The sequence below is a fragment of the Rutidosis leptorrhynchoides genome, chromosome 1 (genome assembly GCF_046630445.1).
Source record: "Rutidosis leptorrhynchoides isolate AG116_Rl617_1_P2 chromosome 1, CSIRO_AGI_Rlap_v1, whole genome shotgun sequence".
Classification (NCBI taxonomy): domain Eukaryota; kingdom Viridiplantae; phylum Streptophyta; class Magnoliopsida; order Asterales; family Asteraceae; genus Rutidosis; species Rutidosis leptorrhynchoides.
This window is the reverse complement of record NC_092333.1, coordinates 262,674,096-262,693,483: the sequence shown is the minus strand read 5'-3', so window position 1 is coordinate 262,693,483 and position 19,388 is coordinate 262,674,096. Positions and strand designations below refer to the sequence as shown.

General features: G+C 35.0%; 1 protein-coding gene across 1 annotated transcript; it reads left to right on the top strand.

The window, feature by feature from the left end:
- Positions 1-3,904: 3,904 nt before the first annotated feature.
- LOC139897541 (serine/threonine-protein phosphatase 7 long form homolog) lies at positions 3,905-19,093 on the top strand. The gene is made up of 5 exons (XM_071880245.1): positions 3,905-4,238; positions 4,524-5,055; positions 5,129-5,168; positions 18,414-18,863; positions 18,950-19,093. The coding sequence occupies exons 1-5, from the start codon at positions 3,905-3,907 to the stop codon at positions 19,091-19,093; spliced, it is 1,500 nt and encodes a 499-aa protein (XP_071736346.1).
- The last annotated feature ends 295 nt before the right edge of the window (positions 19,094-19,388 follow it).

Below are 19,388 nucleotides of genomic sequence, written 5' to 3'. Positions count from 1 at the left end.
ATATCGCCTTCATATATATTGTGAAGTGGTCCGTAGGAGGGGTGTGAGCACGCTGCTCATCCGTTGCCTCCATCGTATGCCATCCAGCTAGCGGCGGATATTAACCGATAAAATCCTTGAGTTGGTCTGACGTAACGTTACTCTGCTCTCTCGAAGCCTCTACTTTAGACATGGTTTACTAACCATGATAATAACTGAAACGGTATGTGAAGGGGAAGTGGGAAATACGAGAAGAATTGCACAAGTATGCTTTGAGAGAAGTTATAATAGCAGGAGGTGAGTAAAAATGGGAAGATAAAACCCTCTCTTTATAGGAAATTTTTTGGATGGGCCTCGCTGATGGGCTTTAATCATGGACGTCCACTTGTTTTTCACCACAGCTTCACGGCCGTTAGATTCACACCGTTTCAAATCTTACAGCTGTAACAATAATGGCGTTTACCTAGGGAATATCACGTTTGGCGGCTGATGTGATGGTTTGTGTCAGATTCGCTCATGATGGTTTTTAATATATTATATAATATCGAACTCATCCATTTTAATAACATTCATACACCTTCATCTCGTAAGGCGTGATAATAGCTGTGTCATTCATATTTAGCAGAAAGATGACTATTAGTTTGGTAACGTACAAGTACATTTTGTACCTAACTAAACTAGAGGGGACTTAATGATGTATGTCACGCCACGCTGCGTCACGTGCTGCGGCACGTCACGTGCATGACGTCCAGCACAATGAATGAACTTTAGCAACTTCATTATATTCGAATAACGTCACGGGACTGTTGCCATTCCGTTCATATTCGGCTGACTTAGAAATGATGAGCTGGACTGAATCCCTACATTTCAGGAACGTGGAGGACGTGTAGTAGGTTGTAGGCATGATTAGAAGATTCTAGTGGCAGTTATGGATAGTGGGCACTAATATAGCGGTTATCATGCGTAACTGCCGATTATATATCTATAAATAGTGCTCCTAAGCCTCATTTTCAGGCTAATCAACTCACACACACTAATCTTCTCTTCATACTTACCTTGGAGGCTTGGCAAAAGACAAACAACACAACCACATTCACATCCCATTTAACCGAAATAACCCTTTCCAAAGGTAAAATTCCTTTTAATTCACCTGCACTCAAACCGGACATTTTTGGTTTGATCACTAGTGATATGACCTGTGAAACCACGAGTTTATTTAAATGAAACAGTTTAATGATATGTTTTCAGTATTAAATGAATGTAAATACTAAACTCACTTAGTTTAATGAACCGTGGAACCAAGGATTCCGAGTAAGTACTTTGTCGTTGTTTTTACAAACATATTGATATACTTAATTTGGCTAGAATAAAAGAACTACATTTATTCTCCTACCACCTTCTTCCAATTTTCATCACAATTACTATATTCCTTGTTATAAAAGCATAAATTACAACCTTTTATTGAGACATTTATTTCGTATAAATATGTAACGTAATTAATTCCGTAACCCATATTTGAATAATAATAATATAATAATTATAATTATAATTATAATAATAAAGTTTTTTTTAAAATGAGTATTTATATTTTTAATAATAAAAATTAGTAATAACAAATGTCTCTTGAAATTTTTCAAAAATTAAAATATAATTATTTTATGAAGGTTGTACGGTATACTTCAAAGTTTGTATATGTATTCATAGGGTGTTTTGTAAAAAGATTGTACAATTTGTTTTAAATTTGTACATATGGTCATGAGGGTGTTTTATTATAAGTTTGTACATAATGCTTCAAATATTGTACATATAGTTATGGGGGCGTTTTTACTATAAGGTTGTACATAATTCTTCAAATATTGTACATATGGTCTTGAGGTATTTTATTATAAGGTTGTACATAATTCTTCATATATTATACAATTAAAATGTTAATATTTTTATTAAATACAATTAATTATTATTTTAATGATATCATTATGAGGGACTTATATTTTTTCTATTTATTTTTGAATTTTTTTTAGCTTGAATAATCCTTATTTATGACATCATTATTTTAGAGATTTATATGATAGTATAGATAAGCTGTTGTAATTGTTATTATTTTTTTTTACTCTTACAACATTTATTGAAGTGTTCTTTACAATATTTCATAGGTTTGCCTGAGTTGCCCGATGAAACATACAACTCGGGTTCGAATCTTGGCAAAACCATTTTGTTTAAAAATGGAGTGTGATCAAAGAGTGCGCGTTTTGCGCGATTCACTCGGTATAAAGATTCGCGCTCAGATGACTTTATTACCCGAGTTTTATTTTCTATGAGGGTGTCAATATACTTGTTCATATGGGGTTCCTCACTAATTCAAAAATAAAAATAAAAACATTAGCGTTATAATTTTAAAAGAATTTACGAAAGTAAAGTGGGTATATATCTGGAAAGTAATAAGGGCGGAGCCACATTATAAACCCTGGTAGCACACACGTGCTACCAGTGGTTCTTGATGGAGAAGCGTAATAAGTTATAGAGTTTTTACAGTCATCAATAGAGGATTGGAATTGAGATGCGGTAGGGAAGATGGAAGACAAGAAGAGCCGATCTTAGAGTTTTTACGTTGATATGCTTTGAAGGCCCACTCCCACTTAAGTATAAGACAAGGCCCAAATTAAATTTGAAGGTAAGCCCATAGTGCCCATTCTTAATGCCCAATTACTTTTGATTTTCTCGTTTGGTTGTTCCAATATACTTCATGGCTTTGGAAATGATTCGAGAAATTGTGGCTTTAACCAAGTTTGACCTCGATGACTGAGAAAACTCGGGAGATGGGCATCTCGTCTCGGCGGTTTTCCAAAGACGAGATCTTGGGGAGAAATAAGGATATTTACAACACTGTATAATACTGATGTCACATTCAATATATAAATATTATCTTTGAATTTCAAAGCGTCAAGCTTAAGGAAATATTGTGCAATGAGTGAGTGGGCTTTTTTTTAGTCTATATATGTTTTCATTCATGATAAAACCTCTAGTAATTTACTACAAAAAGAGCAAGTAGTGGCATGGGCCTGAATCAATGGGAATCGTTCACAAATCACAATCCACGCTTCCCATTTTATTTTATTTATTCTTTACTAGAATAAAGAAAATGTTACAATTACAAAGCTCTTTAAAAACAATGAACTTTAAGGGTTGGCAATGGACCACGTCCTATAACTTCGATACATTACATTCTAAATCATATGTCTGTCGGGACATTATTCTTATCTCATCAAAATTAAACGACTAATTAGTTGTCACTCGAATTAATTCCTCCATGAATCTCATTTCTTCAATGACTACTTTAACAATCTCTTCCCGATATTTATAAAGAGATAAAAGAAAAGAAATGTAGGGAGAAAAAAAAATGAAATCGTTCCGCTCTTAAATTAAAAAAGTTAAGAAGAAAATTACACAAATTTATCTTATCATTTTTTTCAGATTTTTTTTTTTTTAAAATGGTAATTTTTACAAACAGACTTGCAAAAATGGAAACTGAAACTAAATCGTTGCAAAAATGGTAAAACCGAACTTCCAAAGTTCGGTTTTGATCAAAACCGAAGTTTGGAAGTTCGGTTTTGGTTTTTTATTGATTTTGTCCGTTGAATTGGTGACTGGATTGGCGACGTGGCAAAACCGAAGTTCCAAACTTCGGTTTTGCTTTAACTTCCAGCTACCGCATTAACTGTGATTTTATCCAATAAATACAAATCCAGGAAATTTTTTACTGGCGAATAAAATAATGACACGTGGCAAAACCGAAGTTTCAAACTTCAGTTTTGGTTCTGTATAAATCCGAAGTCTGTAACTTCGGTTCTCACACACAATTCAGTTCCACTGAGGGAAAAAAAAAAAAAAAAAAACTTCGAAAATCCTTGAATTTTTATCAAAAAAAATGGCTCAAACGAACCAAGTACGTGCTAGATCGGAGCCGGTTGATAGTTCTTTATTATTTTTACAAGCCGAAAGGAATCATAGATCGTACGCGGTATTTACAAAGAAGTTGGACGAGGACACGTTGATCACACCACGAAGAGCTGATCTGAGCTTTTGGCAGCATATTAAACAGCTACCAAACGAAACAATTAATGAGCATGTGCAGGTGTATCTCGATAATGTGGGTTTGGGTTTACTAGCTAAATTGGGTAAACAAAGACTGGATTGGTCACTTGTTACTGCTATGATTGAAAGATGGCGTCCGGAGACGCATACGTTTCATTTACCGATTGGTACAAAATCATTACCTTATATATATATTAATCATTTATTTTAATATATATTATTATATCTTCGCTATATTTATATTTATTAGTTTAGTCATGTTTCTATTAGATAATTGTTTAAAATAGTATTTACGAATATATAATATTACATAATTGTTTAAAATAGTATTTACGAATATATATATATATATATATATATATATATATATATATATATATATATATTAATATTTGTAGGAGAAGCAACTATAACGTTGCAAGACGTTCAGGTTTTATTTGGTTTACCTATAGACGGGGATGTATTCTCCGGTATTTGGTATGAAACAAATGATAGCGATTGGATACCGTTTGTTGAAACGTACTTAGGGATCTCCCGTCAGGCTATTGGTAATGGGGGTATACTTAGAGGGAGGATATTAATTTCCGTTTTAATTACGAAGTTGAATGAAGAAGTTGGAGACACTATCGAGTCTCACCAACAACGGGCTAGAGTATATATTTTAGCTATGATGGGTGGCATTCTATTTTCTGATGCTAATGCGTATGATGTCCCTTTGAGTTTCTTGCACACCATCGTGGACTTGAGTCCAGCTAATCGTATTAGTTGGGGTAGTGCGGTTCTCTCACATCTTTATAGAAATTTGTGTAAAGCGGCCACAAACTATGAAGCCAAGGCCATTAATGGTTCGCTACTTTTAGTACAACAGTGGGTGTATGAACGAATTCCATCCCTCGCGCCAATTCTCAGAACTGATGTACGAAAGATTCCAGAGGACTTGCCACCGAACCAGATTTCACTTATTCCAGCACCCTATGGTTCTAGGTAAGAGATCATTGTAACTTTAAACCTTTAGTTATTGTAACTATATTCATTTGTATGTGTTATTCATATGTAGGTGGCATGGTAAACGGACTAACAAAAATACGCCAGCACATGTATTGTCAACATATCGCTCCCTACTTTCGGCGTTAACGCCTAGATGTAGTGACCCGAACTTTTCCATGTTTATATATATTAATTGAGATTGATATTTACATGATTAAATGTTTCCAACATGTTAAGAAATCAAACTTGTTAAGACTTGATTAATTGAAACATGTTTCATATAGACAATTGACCACCCAAGTTGACCGGTGATTCACGAACGTTAAAACTTTTAAAAACTATATGATGACATATATATGGATATATATATAGTTAACATGATACTATGATAAGTAAACATATCATTAAGTATATTAACAATGAACTACATATGTAAAAACAAGACTACTAACTTAATGATTTTTAAACGAGACAAATATGTAACGATTATCGTTGTAAAGACATTTAATGTATATATATCATATTAAGAGATATTCATACATGATAATATCATGATAATATAATAATTTAAAATCTCATTTGATATTATAAATATTGGGTTAATAACATTTAACAAGATCGTTAACCTAAAGGTTTCAAAACAACACTTACATGTAACGACTAACGATGACTTAACGACTCAGTTAAAATGTATATACATGTAGTGTTTTAATATGTATTTATACACTTTTGGAAGACTTCAATACACTTATCAAAATACTTCTACTTAACAAAAATGCTTACAATTACATTCTCGTTCAGTTTCATCAACAATTCTACTCGTATGCACCCGTATTCGTACTCGTACAATACACAGCTTTTAGATGTATGTACTATTGGTATATACACTCCAATGATCAGCTCTTAGAAGCCCATGTGAGTCACCTAACACATGTTGGAACCATCATTTGGCAACTAGCATGAAATATCTCATAAAATTACAAAAATATGAGTAATCATTCATGACTTATTTACATGAAAACAAAATTACATATCCTTTATATCTAATCCATACACCAACGACCAAAAACACCTACAAACACTTTCATTCTTCAATTTTCTTCATCTAATTGATCTCTCTCAAGTTCTACCTTCAAGTTCTAAGTGTTCTTCATAAATTCTACAAGTTCTAGTTACATAAAATCAAGAATACTTTCAAGTTTGCTAGCTCACTTCCAATCTTGTAAGGTGATCATCCAACCTCAAGAAATCTTTGTTTCTTACAGTAGGTTATCATTCTAATACAAGGTAATAATCATATTCAAACTTTGATTCAATTTCTATAACTATAACAATCTTATTTCAAGTGATGATCTTACTTGAACTTGTTTTCGTGTCATGATTCTGCTTCAAGAACTTCGAGCCATCCAAGGATCCGTTGAAGCTAGATCCATTTTTCTCTTTTCCAGTAGGTTTATCCAAGGAACTTAAGGTAGTAATGATGTTCATAACATCATTCGATTCATACATATAAAGCTATCTTATACGAAGGTTTAAACTTGTAATCACTAGAACATAGTTTAGTTAATTCTAAACTTGTTCGCAAACAAAAGTTAATCCTTCTAACTTGACTTTTAAAATCAACTAAACACATGTTCTATATCTATATTATATGCTAACTTAATTATTTAAAACCTGGAAACACGAAAAACACCGTAAAACCGGATTTACGCCGTTGTAGTAACACCGCGGGCTGTTTTGGGTTAGTTAATTAAAAACTATGATAAACTTTGATTTAAAAGTTGTTATTCTGAGAAAATGATTTTTATTATGAACATGAAACTATATCCAAAAATTATGGTTAAACTCAAAGTGGAAGTATGTTTTCTAAAATGGTCATCTAGACGTCGTTCTTTCGACTGAAATGACTACCTTTACAAAAACGACTTGTAACTTATTTTTCCGACTATAAACCTATACTTTTTCTGTTTAGATTCATAAAATAGAGTTCAATATGAAACCATAGCAATTTGATTCACTCAAAACGGATTTAAAATGAAGAAGTTATGGGTAAAACAAGATTGGATAATTTTTCTCATTTTTGCTACGTGAAAATTGGTAACAAATCTATTCCAACCATAACTTAATCAACTTGTATTGTATATTATGTAATCTTGAGATATCATAGACACGTATACAATGTTTCGACCTATCATGTCGACACATCTATATATATTTCGGAACAACCATAGACACTCTATATGTGAATGTTGGAGTTAGCTATACAGGGTTGAGGTTGATTCCAAAATATATATAGTTTGAGTTGTGATCAATACTGAGATACGTATACACTGGGTCATGGATTGATTCAAGATAATATTTATCGATTTATTTCTGTACATCTAACTGTGGACAACTAGTTGTAGGTTACTAACGAGGACAGCTGACTTAATAAACTTAAAACATCAAAATATATTAAAAGTGTTGTAAATATATTTTGAATATACTTTGATATATATATGTATATATTGTTATAGGTTCGTGAATCAACCAGTGGCCAAGTCTTACTTCCCGACGAAGTAAAAATCTGTAAAATTGAGTTATAGTCCCACTTTTAAAATCTAATATTTTTGGGATGAGAATACATGCAGGTTTTATAAATGATTTACAAAATAGACACAAGTACGTGAAACTACATTCTATGGTTGAATTATCGAAATCGAATATGCCCCTTTTTATTAAGTCTGGTAATCTAAGAATTAGGGAACAGACACCCTAATTGACGCGAATCCTAAAGATAGATCTATTGGGCCTAACAAACCCCATCCAAAGTACCGGATGCTTTAGTACTTCAAAATTTATATCATATCCGAAGGGTGTCCCGGAATGATGGGGATATTCTTATATATATGCATCTTGTTAATGTCGGTTACCAGGTGTTCACCATATGAATGATTTTTATCTCTATGTATGGGATGTGTATTGAAATATGAAATCTTGTGGTCTATTGTTACGATTTGATATATATAGGTTAAACCTATAACTCACCAATATTTTTGTTGACGTTTTAAGCATGTTTATTCTCAGGTGATTATTAAGAGCTTCCACTGTCGCATACTTAAATAAGGACGAGATTTGGAGTCCATGCTTGTATGATATTGTGTAAAAACTGCATTCAAGAAACTTATTTTGTTGTAACATATTTGTATTGTAAACCATTATGTAATGGTCGTGTGTAAACAGGATATTTTAGATTATCATTATTTGATAATCTACGTAAAGCTTTTTAAACCTTTATTGATGAAATAAAGGTCATGGTTTGTTTTAAAATGAATGCAGCCTTTGAAAAACGTCTCATATAGAGGTCAAAACCTCGCAACGAAATCAATTAATATGGAACGTTTTTAATCAATAAGAACGGGACATTTCAGTTGGTATCCGAGCGTTGGTCTTAGAGAACCAGAAAATTTGCATTAGTGTGTCTTATCGAGTTTGTTAGGATGCATTAGTGAGTCTGGACTTCGACCGTGTTTTCTTTAAAAATGATTGCTTAACATTTTTGTTGGAAACTATATATTTTTAACATATGAATATTATGTGATATATTAATCTCTTATCGTGTTTGATATTATGTGATAGATGTCTACCTCTAGAACAAGTCCCATTGACTCACCTAATAATAATGAAGAATCAAATGTAAATTGGAATGATTCGTGGACTGATTCACAAGTTCCCGAAGAGGAACCGGAAGAAGAGTCGGAACCGGAAGAAGAATCGGAACCGGAAGAAGAAACGGAACCGGAAGAAGAAATAGAACCGGTGGGGGAAATAATAAAACAGTTAAGTATAAGAGAATCCTCAACCAACCGACCAAGGTTAATTATGGTCAATGGTGTTTCCGCCAAGGAAGCAAAATATTGGGAGGATTACCAATTCTCCGATGAATCGGATTCCGACGAGAATTCCGATGATGTTATAGAAATTACCCCAACTGAATTTAAAAAGGTAAAAGAAAATAATAAGGGAAAGGGCATAAAAATATAGAAATCTAATTCTAACCCCGATGAACTTTATATGTATCGTCAACCCCCGAAGTCCTTAAGTTGTAACAATGACCCGGGAACCTCTAAACCACCAGGTTTTTCTAAACCAATGTGGATAACGCCGGCTCGTATTAGGCGAACATCATATATCCCTAGAAACTTGGCAAAACGAACCAAAACCGAACAAGAAGAAACGAGCGATTCGGAATAAGATAGTTATATTCGTGTGGTGTAATATATGTAATATAGTGTGCTTATGCTTTATGATATATGTAAAAATTGCTTGTATTAATAAGTATTTTTTTTTATGAATCTAACCCTTGTCTATTTTACAGTATAAAAACACAAAATGGATAGACAACCCAATATTTTAAAAGACCTACCCGGAGACATGATTGATGAAATCTTGTCTAGTGTCGGTCAGAATTCCTCGGCACAACTATTTAAGGCGAGATCAGTTTGTAAGACATTCGAAGAACGTTCCAAGAATGCCTTGGTTTATAAAAGGCTTTCGTTCGGAAGATGGGGAATATCACATTGGGAAATCCATAAGTTACGATGTGTTTACTTTGACGCATATATTGCGGGGAACCCAAATGCTATTTTACGCAACGGGTTAAGAAATTATTTTGACTCAGTATATCCGAATATAGGACTTCGTGATTTAGAAAAAGCGGCTAACATGCAACATAAAGAAGCATGTTATGCTTACGGGTTAGTAATGTTCGCTTCTCACCAAAGTGAGAACAAGAACATCGGGCTACAACTATTAAACAAAACGTTCCCACAAGTGACGGAGTCGGTAATTGGGGTAAGAAATGAGGTTTTTAGGTTATTACGAGACTGTTGGTCATTACGTAACCCTCGTCCCTTTGACGACGTTACAACACGCTGTCTTATCAACTGCCATAACGGTTATGTTCCATAAGACCAAGGATGGGAAGTAGTCCTAGTAAAACCAGAATGCATGACTTGTTTCTGGACGTATGAATTACGTGTCTTTATTGCCTTTGCTGAACGACTTGTGTACTAGCTAGAATTATCTTCACAACTATCTTGTATCAAAGTTATTGTGTGCTATATTTCATGCTTTATGTAAAATAAGCGGTATTGTAAGTTTGTAAAATATTGTATAAAAGTTTGAACGCGAAATATTATTACAATCAGTTTTTCATATAGAATTGTAGTAGTTGAATTGTATATTAGCTACTAAGTATGAACTTAACGGGTATGTACTACCCGAATTTAAACTTATAAAACGCTAATATGAAGAAAAAGCTTTTATAAATGAGTTCATATTATGCTACGAAATACTATTAACTACTCTTAATATTCTGTATGATTAACTTGTTCCATTTGACTATTTTGAAGGAAATGGCACCGACTACTCGACACACCGTGAATATGAATGAAGAGGAATTTCGTACTTTTCTAGCTTCAAACATAGCCGCAGTACAGGCTGCGCTACATACCAACAATAACCTTGGATCTAGCAGTACAGGAAATCGTGTAGGATGCACCTACAAAGAATTCACTGCCTGCAAACCTTTGGAATTTGATGGAACCGAAGGACCGATCGGATTGAAACGGTGGACCGAGAAGGTCGAATCGGTGTTTGCCATAAGTAAGTGTACTGAAGAGGACAAAGTGAAGTACGCTACGCATACCTTCACAGGTTCTGCGTTAACATGGTGGAATACCTATCTAGAGCAAGTGGGACAAGATGATGCGTACGCACTACCGTGGTCAGCATTCAAGCACTTAATGAACGAGAAGTACCATCCCAGAACCGAGGTCAATAAGCTTAAGACAGAACTTAGAGGGTTACGAACCCAAGGATTTGATATTACCACGTACGAAAGACGATTCACAGAATTGTGCCTATTGTGTCCGGGAGCATTCGAAGATGAGGAAGAGAAGATCGATCCGTTTGTGAAAGGATTACCGGAAAGAATCCAAGAAGATATAAGTTCACACGAGCCCGCCTCCATACAACAGGCATGTAGAATGGCTCACAAACTAGTGAACCAGATTGAAGAAAGAATTAAAGAACAGACTGCTGAAGAGGCCAATGTGAAGCAAGTCAAAAGAAAGTGGGAGGAGAACGGTGATAAGAATCACTAATACAACAACAACAGCAATTACAACAATAATCGCAACAATTATCCCAACAATCGCAACATCAATCGCAACTACAACAAACGGCCCAACAACAACAACAACAACAACAACAACAACAACTACAACAATCATCCCAACAACAATAATAACCGCAACAACAACAACAACAACAATCAGAAGCAGCTATGCCAAAGGTGTGAAAAGTATCACTCGGGGTTCTGCACCAAATTTTGCAACAAGTGTAAAAGAAATGGTCATAGCGCGGTGAAGTGTGAGGTCTACGGACCAGGGGTTAATAGAACGAAAGGAACAAATGGTGTCGGAACGAGTAATGGCGGAGCAAGTAGTGTCGGAGCAAGTTATGCCAATGTAGTTTGTTATAAATGTGGAAAACCGGGCCACATTATTAGAAATTGCCCGAACCAGGAGAACACGAATGGACAAGGTCGCGGAAGAGTTTTCAATATTAATGCGGCAGAGGCACAGGAAGACCCGGAGCTTGTTACGGGTACGTTTCTTATTGACAATAAATCTGCTTACGTTTTATTTGATTCGGGTGCGGATAGAAGCTATATGAGTAGAGATTTTTGTGCTAAATTAAGTTGTCCATTGACGCCTTTGGATAGTAAATTTTTACTCGAATTAGCAAATGGTAAATTAATTTCAGCAGATAATATATGTCGGAATCGAGAAATTAAACTGGTTAGCGAAACGTTTAAGATTGATTTGATAGCAGTAGAGTTAGGGAGTTTTGATGTGATAATCGGTATGGACTGGTTGAAAGAAGTGAAAGCAGAGATCGTTTGTTACAAAAATGCAATTTGCATTATACGAGAAAAAGGAAAACCCTTAATGGTGTACGGAGAAAAGGGCAACACGAAGCTACATATTATTAGTAATTTAAAGGCACAAAAACTAATAAGAAAAGGTTGCTATGCTGTTCTAGCACACGTCGAGAAAGTACAAACTGAAGAAAAGAGCATCAATGATGTTCCCATTGCAAAAGAATTTCCCGATGTATTTCCGAAAGAATTACCGGGATTACCCCCACATCGATCCGTTGAATTTCAAATAGATCTTGTACCAGGAGCTGCACCAATAGCTCGTGCTCCTTACAGACTCGCACCCAGCGAGATAAAAGAACTGCAAAGCCAATTACAAGAACTTTTAGAGCGTGGTTTCATTCGACCAAGCACATCACCGTGGGGAGCTCCTGTTTTGTTTGTCAAGAAGAAAGATGGTACATTCAGGTTGTGTATCGACTACCGAGAGTTGAACAAACTTACCATCAAGAACCGCTACCCACTACCGAGAATCGATGACTTATTTGATCAATTACAAGGCTCGTCTGTTTATTCAAAGATTGACTTACGTTCCGGGTATCATCAAATGCGGGTGAAAGAAGATGATATTCCAAAGACTGCTTTCAGAACACGTTACGATCATTACGAGTTTATGGTCATGCCGTTTGGTTTAACTAATGCACCAGCTGTGTTCATGGACCTTATGAACCGAGTGTGTGGACCATACCTTGACAAGTTTGTCATTGTTTTCATTGATGACATACTTATTTACTCAAAGAATGACCAAGAACACGGTGAACATTTGAGAAAGGTGTTAGAAGTATTGAGGAAGGAAGAATTGTACGCTAAGTTTTCAAAGTGTGCATTTTGGTTGGAAGAAGTTCAATTCCTCGGTCACATAGTGAACAAAGAAGGTATTAAGGTGGATCCAGCAAAGATAGAAACTGTTGAAAAGTGGAAAACCCCGAAAACTCCGAAACACATACGCCAGTTTTTAGGACTAGCTGGTTACTACAGAAGGTTCATCCAAGACTTTTCCAGAATAGCAAAACCCTTGACTGCATTAACGCATAAAGGAAAGAAATTTGAATGGAATGATGAACAAGAGAAAGCGTTTCAGTTATTGAAGAAAAAGCTAACTACGGCACCTATATTGTCATTGCCTGAAGGGAATGATGATTTTGTGATTTATTGTGACGCATCAAAGCAAGGTCTCGGTTGTGTATTAATGCAACGAACGAAGGTGATTGCTTATGCGTCTAGACAATTGAAGATTCACGAACAAAATTATACGACGCATGATTTGGAATTAGGCGCGGTTGTTTTTGCATTAAAGACTTGGAGGCACTACTTATATGGGGTCAAAAGTATTATATATACCGACCACAAAAGTCTTCAACACATATTTAATCAGAAACAACTGAATATGAGGCAGCGTAGGTGGATTGAATTATTGAATGATTACGACTTTGAGATTCGTTACCACCCGGGGAAGGCAAATGTGGTAGCCGATGCCTTGAGCAGGAAGGACAGAGAACCCATTCGAGTAAAATCTATGAATATAATGATTCATAATAACCTTACTACTCAAATAAAGGAGGCGCAACAAGGAGTTTTAAAAGAGGGAAATTTAAAGTATGAAATACCCAAAGGATCGGAGAAGCATCTTAATATTCGGGAAGACGGAACCCGGTATAGGGCTGAAAGGATTTGGGTACCAAAATTTGGAGATATGGGAGAAATGGTACTTAGAGAAGCTCATAAAACCATATACTCAATACATCCTGGAACGGGGAAGATGTACAAGGATCTCAAGAAACATTTTTGGTGGCCGGGTATGAAAGCCGATGTTGCTAAATACGTAGGAGAATGTTTGACGTGTTCTAAGGTCAAAGCTGAGCATCAGAAACCATCAGGTCTACTTCAACAACCCGAAATCCTGGAATGGAAATGGGAAAACATTACCATGGATTTCATCACTAAATTGCCAAGGACTGCAAGTGGTTTTGATACTATTTGGGTAATAGTTGATCGTCTCACCAAATCAGCACACTTCCTGCCAATAAGAGAAGATGACAAGATGGAGAAGTTAGCACGACTGTATTTGAAGGAAGTCGTCTCCAGACATGGAATACCAATCTCTATTATTTCTGATAGGGATGGCAGATTTATTTCAAGATTCTGGCAGACATTACAGCAAGCATTAGGAACTCGTCTAGACATGAGTACTGCCTATCATCCACAAACTGATGGGCAGAGCGAAAGGACGATACAAACGCTTGAAGACATGCTACGAGCATGTGTTATTGATTTCGGAAACAGTTGGGATCGACATCTACCGTTAGCAGAATTTTCCTACAACAACAGCTACCATTCAAGCATTGAGATGGCGCCGTTTGAAGCACTTTATGGTAGAAAGTGCAAGTCTCCGATTTGTTGGAGTGAAGTGGGGGATAGACAGATTACGCGTCCGGAGATTATACAATAAACTACCGAGAAGATCATCCAAATTCAACAACGGTTGAAAACCGCCTAAAGTCGACAAAAGAGCTACGCTGACATTAAAAGAAAAGATATAGAATTTGAAATTGGAGAGATGGTCATGCTTAAAGTTGCACCTTGGAAAGGTGTTTTTCAATTTGGTAAACGAGGGAAATTAAATCCAAGGTATATTGGACCATTCAAGATTATTGATCGTGTCGGACCAGTAGCTTACCGACTTGAGTTACCTCAACAACTCACGGCTGTACATAACACTTTCCACGTCTCGAATTTGAAGAAATGTTTTGCTAAAGAAGATCTCACTATTCCGTTAGATGAAATCCAAATCAACGAAAAACTTCAATTCATCGAAGAACCCGTCGAAATAATGGATCGTGAGGTTAAAAGACTTAAGCAAAACAAGATACCAATTGTTAAGGTTCGATGGAATGCTCGTAGAGGACCCGAGTTCACCTGGGAGCGTGAAGATCAGATGAAGAAGAAATACCCCCATCTATTTCCAGAAGATTCGTCAACACCTTCAACAACTTAAAATTTCGGGACGAAATTTATTTAACGGGTAGGTACTGTAGTGACCCGAACTTTTCCATGTTTATATATATTAATTGAGATTGATATTTACATGATTAAATGTTTCCAACATGTTAAGAAATCAAACTTATTAAGACATGATTAATTGAAATATGTTTCATATAGACAATTGACCACCCAAGTTGACCGGTGATTCACGAACGTTAAAACTTGTAAAAACTATATGATGACATATATATGGATATATATATAGTTAACATGATACTATGATAAGTAAACATATCATTAAGTATATTAACAATGAACTACATATGTAAAAACAAGACTACTAACTTAATGATTTTTAAACGAGACAAATATGTAACGATTATCGTTGTAAAGACATTTAATGTATATATATCATATTAAGAGATATTCATACATGATAATATCATGATAATATAATAATTTAAAATCTCATTTGATATTATAAATATTGGGTTAATAACATTTAACAAGATCATTAACCTAAAGGTTTCAAAACAACACTTACATGTAACGACTAACGATGACTTAACAACTCAGTTAAAATGTATATACATGTAGTGTTTTAATATGTATTTATACACTTTTGGAAGACTTCAATACACTTATCAAAATACTTCTACTTAATAAAAATGCTTACAATTACATTCTCGTTCAGTTTCATCAACAATTCTACTCGTATGCACCCGTATTCGTACTCGTACAATACACAGCTTTTAGATGTATGTACTATTGGTATATACACTCCAATGATCAGCTCTTAGCAGCCCATGTGAGTCACCTAACACATGTGGGAACCATCATTTGGCAACTAGCATGAAATATCTCATAAAATTACAAAAATATGAGTAATCATTCATGACTTATTTACATGAAAATAAAATTACATATCCTTTATATCTAATCCATACACCAACGACCAAAAACACCTACAAACACTTTCATTCTTCAATTTTCTTCATCTAATTGATCTCTCTCAAGTTCTATCTTCAAGTTCTAAGTGTTCTTCATAAATTCTACAAGTTCTAGTTACATAAAATCAAGAATACTTTCAAGTTTGCTAGCTCACTTCCAATCTTGTAAGGTGATCATCCAACCTCAAGAAATCTTTGTTTCTTACAGTAGGTTATCATTCTAATACAAGGTAATAATCATATTCTAACTTTGATTCAATTTCTATAACTATAACAATCTTATTTCAAGTGATGATCTTACTTGAACTTGTTTTCGTGTCATGATTCTGCTTCAAGAACTTCGAGCCATCCAAGGATCCGTTGAAGCTAGATCCATTTTTCTATTTTCCAGTAGGTTTATCCAAGGAACTTAAGGTAGTAATGATGTTCATAACATCATTCGATTCATACATATAAAGCTATCTTATTCGAAGGTTTAAACTTGTAATCACTAGAACATAGTTTAGTTAATTCTAAACTTGTTCGCAAACAAAAGTTAATCCTTCTAACTTGACTTTTAAAATCAACTAAACACATGTTCTATATCTATATGATATGCTAACTTAATGATTTAAAACCTGGAAACACGAAAAACACCGTAAAACCGGATTTACGCCGTTGTAGTAACACCGCGGGCTGTTTTGGGTTAGTTAATTAAAAACTATGATAAACTTTGATTTAAAAGTTGTTATTCTGAGAAAATGATTTTTATTATGAACATGAAACTATATCCAAAAATTATGGTTAAACTCAAAGTGGAAGTATGTTTTCTAAAATGGTCATCTAGACGTCGTTCTTTCGACTGAAATGACTACCTTTACAAAAACGACTTGTAACTTATTTTTCCGATTATAAACCTATACTTTTTCTGTTTAGATTCATAAAATAGAGTTCAATATGAAACCATAGCAATTTGATTCACTCAAAACGGATTTAAAATGAAGAAGTTATGGGTAAAACAAGATTGGATAATTTTTCTCATTTTAGCTACGTGAAAATTGGTAACAAATCTATTCCAACCATAACTTAATCAACTTGTATTGTATATTATGTAATCTTGAGATACCATAGACACGTATACAATGTTTCGACCTATCATGTCGACACATCTATATATATTTCGGAACAACCATAGACACTCTATATGTGAATGTTGGAGTTAGCTATACAGGGTTGAGGTTGATTCCAAAATATATATAGTTTGAGTTGTGATCAATACTGAGATACGTATACACTGGGTCGTGGATTGATTCAAGATAATATTTATCGATTTATTTCTGCACATCTAACTGTGGACAACTAGTTGTAGGTTACTAACGAGGACAGCTGACTTAATAAACTTAAAACATCAAAATATATTAAAAGTGTTGTAAATATATTTTGAATATACTTTGATATATATGTATATATTGTTATAGGTTCGTGAATCAACCAGTGGCCAAGTCTTACTTCCCGACGAAGTAAAAATCTGTGAAAGTGAGTTATAGTCCCACTTTTAAAATCTAATATTTTTGGGATGAGAATACATGCAGGTTTTATAAATGATTTACAAAATAGACACAAGTACGTGAAACTACATTCTATGGTTGAATTATCGAAATCGAATATGCCCCTTTTTATTAAGTCTGGTAATCTAAGAATTAGGGAACAGACACCCTAATTGACGCGAATCCTAAAGATAGATCTATTGGGCCTAACAAACCCCATCCAAAGTACCGGATGCTTTAGTACTTCGAAATTTATATCATATCCGAAGGGTGTCCCGGAATGATGGGGATATTCTTATATATATGCATCTTGTTAATGTCGGTTACCAGGTGTTCACCATATGAATGATTTTTATCTCTATGTATGGGATGTGTATTGAAATATGAAATCTTGTGGTCTATTGTTACGATTTGATATATATAGGTTAAACCTATAACTCACCAACATTTTTGTTGACGTTTTAAGCATGTTTATTCTCAGGTGATTATTAAGAGCTTCCGCTGTCGCATACTTAAATAAGGACGAGATTTGGAGTCCATGCTTGTATGATATTGTGTAAAAACTGCATTCAAGAAACTTATTTTGTTGTAACATATTTGTATTGTAAACCATTATGTAATGGTCGTGTGTAAACAGGATATTTTAGATTATCATTATTTGATAATCTACGTAAAGCTTTTTAAACCTTTATTGATGAAATAAAGGTCATGGTTTGTTTTAAAATGAATGCAGCCTTTGAAAAACGTCTCATATAGAGGTCAAAACCTCGCAACGAAATCAATTAATATGGAACGTTTTTAATCAATAAGAACGGGACATTTCACTAGACAGGTAACATTTATTTGGTGTGAAACTATAGAAGCTCTGTTAAAGTCAAAATATTTATTAAGTATTATAATATGTTGATGCAGTTTATATGGCAACCCTATGATGATGAGTTATTCGCCCGACTACCCGAGCAGTGCACAGCTGACAGACCCTTATGGTCATACCGTGGGCCTATTATATTCTGGGCTACTATTGAGACACATCTACCCGATCGGGTATGTAGGCAGTTTGGATGGGGTCAGCCAATTCCAGGCGTTGAATACTTGCTTCCCACTCAGACGCATCATCAGTTGCACAAAACAAACCTTAGCATGAAAAGAAGTGTTGATATGAGTGCTAATGCCCCCCAGGCCACGTACATCGCAGAATGGAATGACCGAGCCAACCGTATATTTGTTGGTAGAGATGGTGGGGGTGTCAGTAGGGGTTACTATGACTGGTACAAGGCTCGCACTGTTGTGCACATTACAGATCCAGGAACCGACGAGGGTACCAACACATATCCTAATTGGGCAGGGACTACCAATGTCTATGTAAGATACAATTGTGTGATATTTTAATTATTTATAAACAATAACCTCACGATCGATAATATTGGTTTACTTTTAACTATATACAGGAGGAAGGGCTTTGGAGGATGCAAGATATGGCATTTGCACAAATGCAACCTAATAGTCAACCTAACCCGCAAACATTTTATGACATGCCACATAACCTACTTTCATACGCGCATCACCAACAGCCAGATGCTCCATTTGAATAATATCCGTCACAAAACTTCGAGTTCCCAGCTTATGATTACGGTGCTCAGTCGCATTATCATGATCCTCGCCAAACCTATCCTAACCCTCGAGACATATACAGTACCCCTCGAAATACATACAGTACCCATCAAAACGTCTACAATACCCATCAGAACGTCTTCAACAGCCCTCCTAACATATACAATACCCCGTTGAACACGCATCTTGGATCATCCTCTCGGACCCCTCAAGATATATATCATGGATCTTCCTGTCGAACCCCTTTCCGACCATATGTAAGTGCCTCGTCCTCTC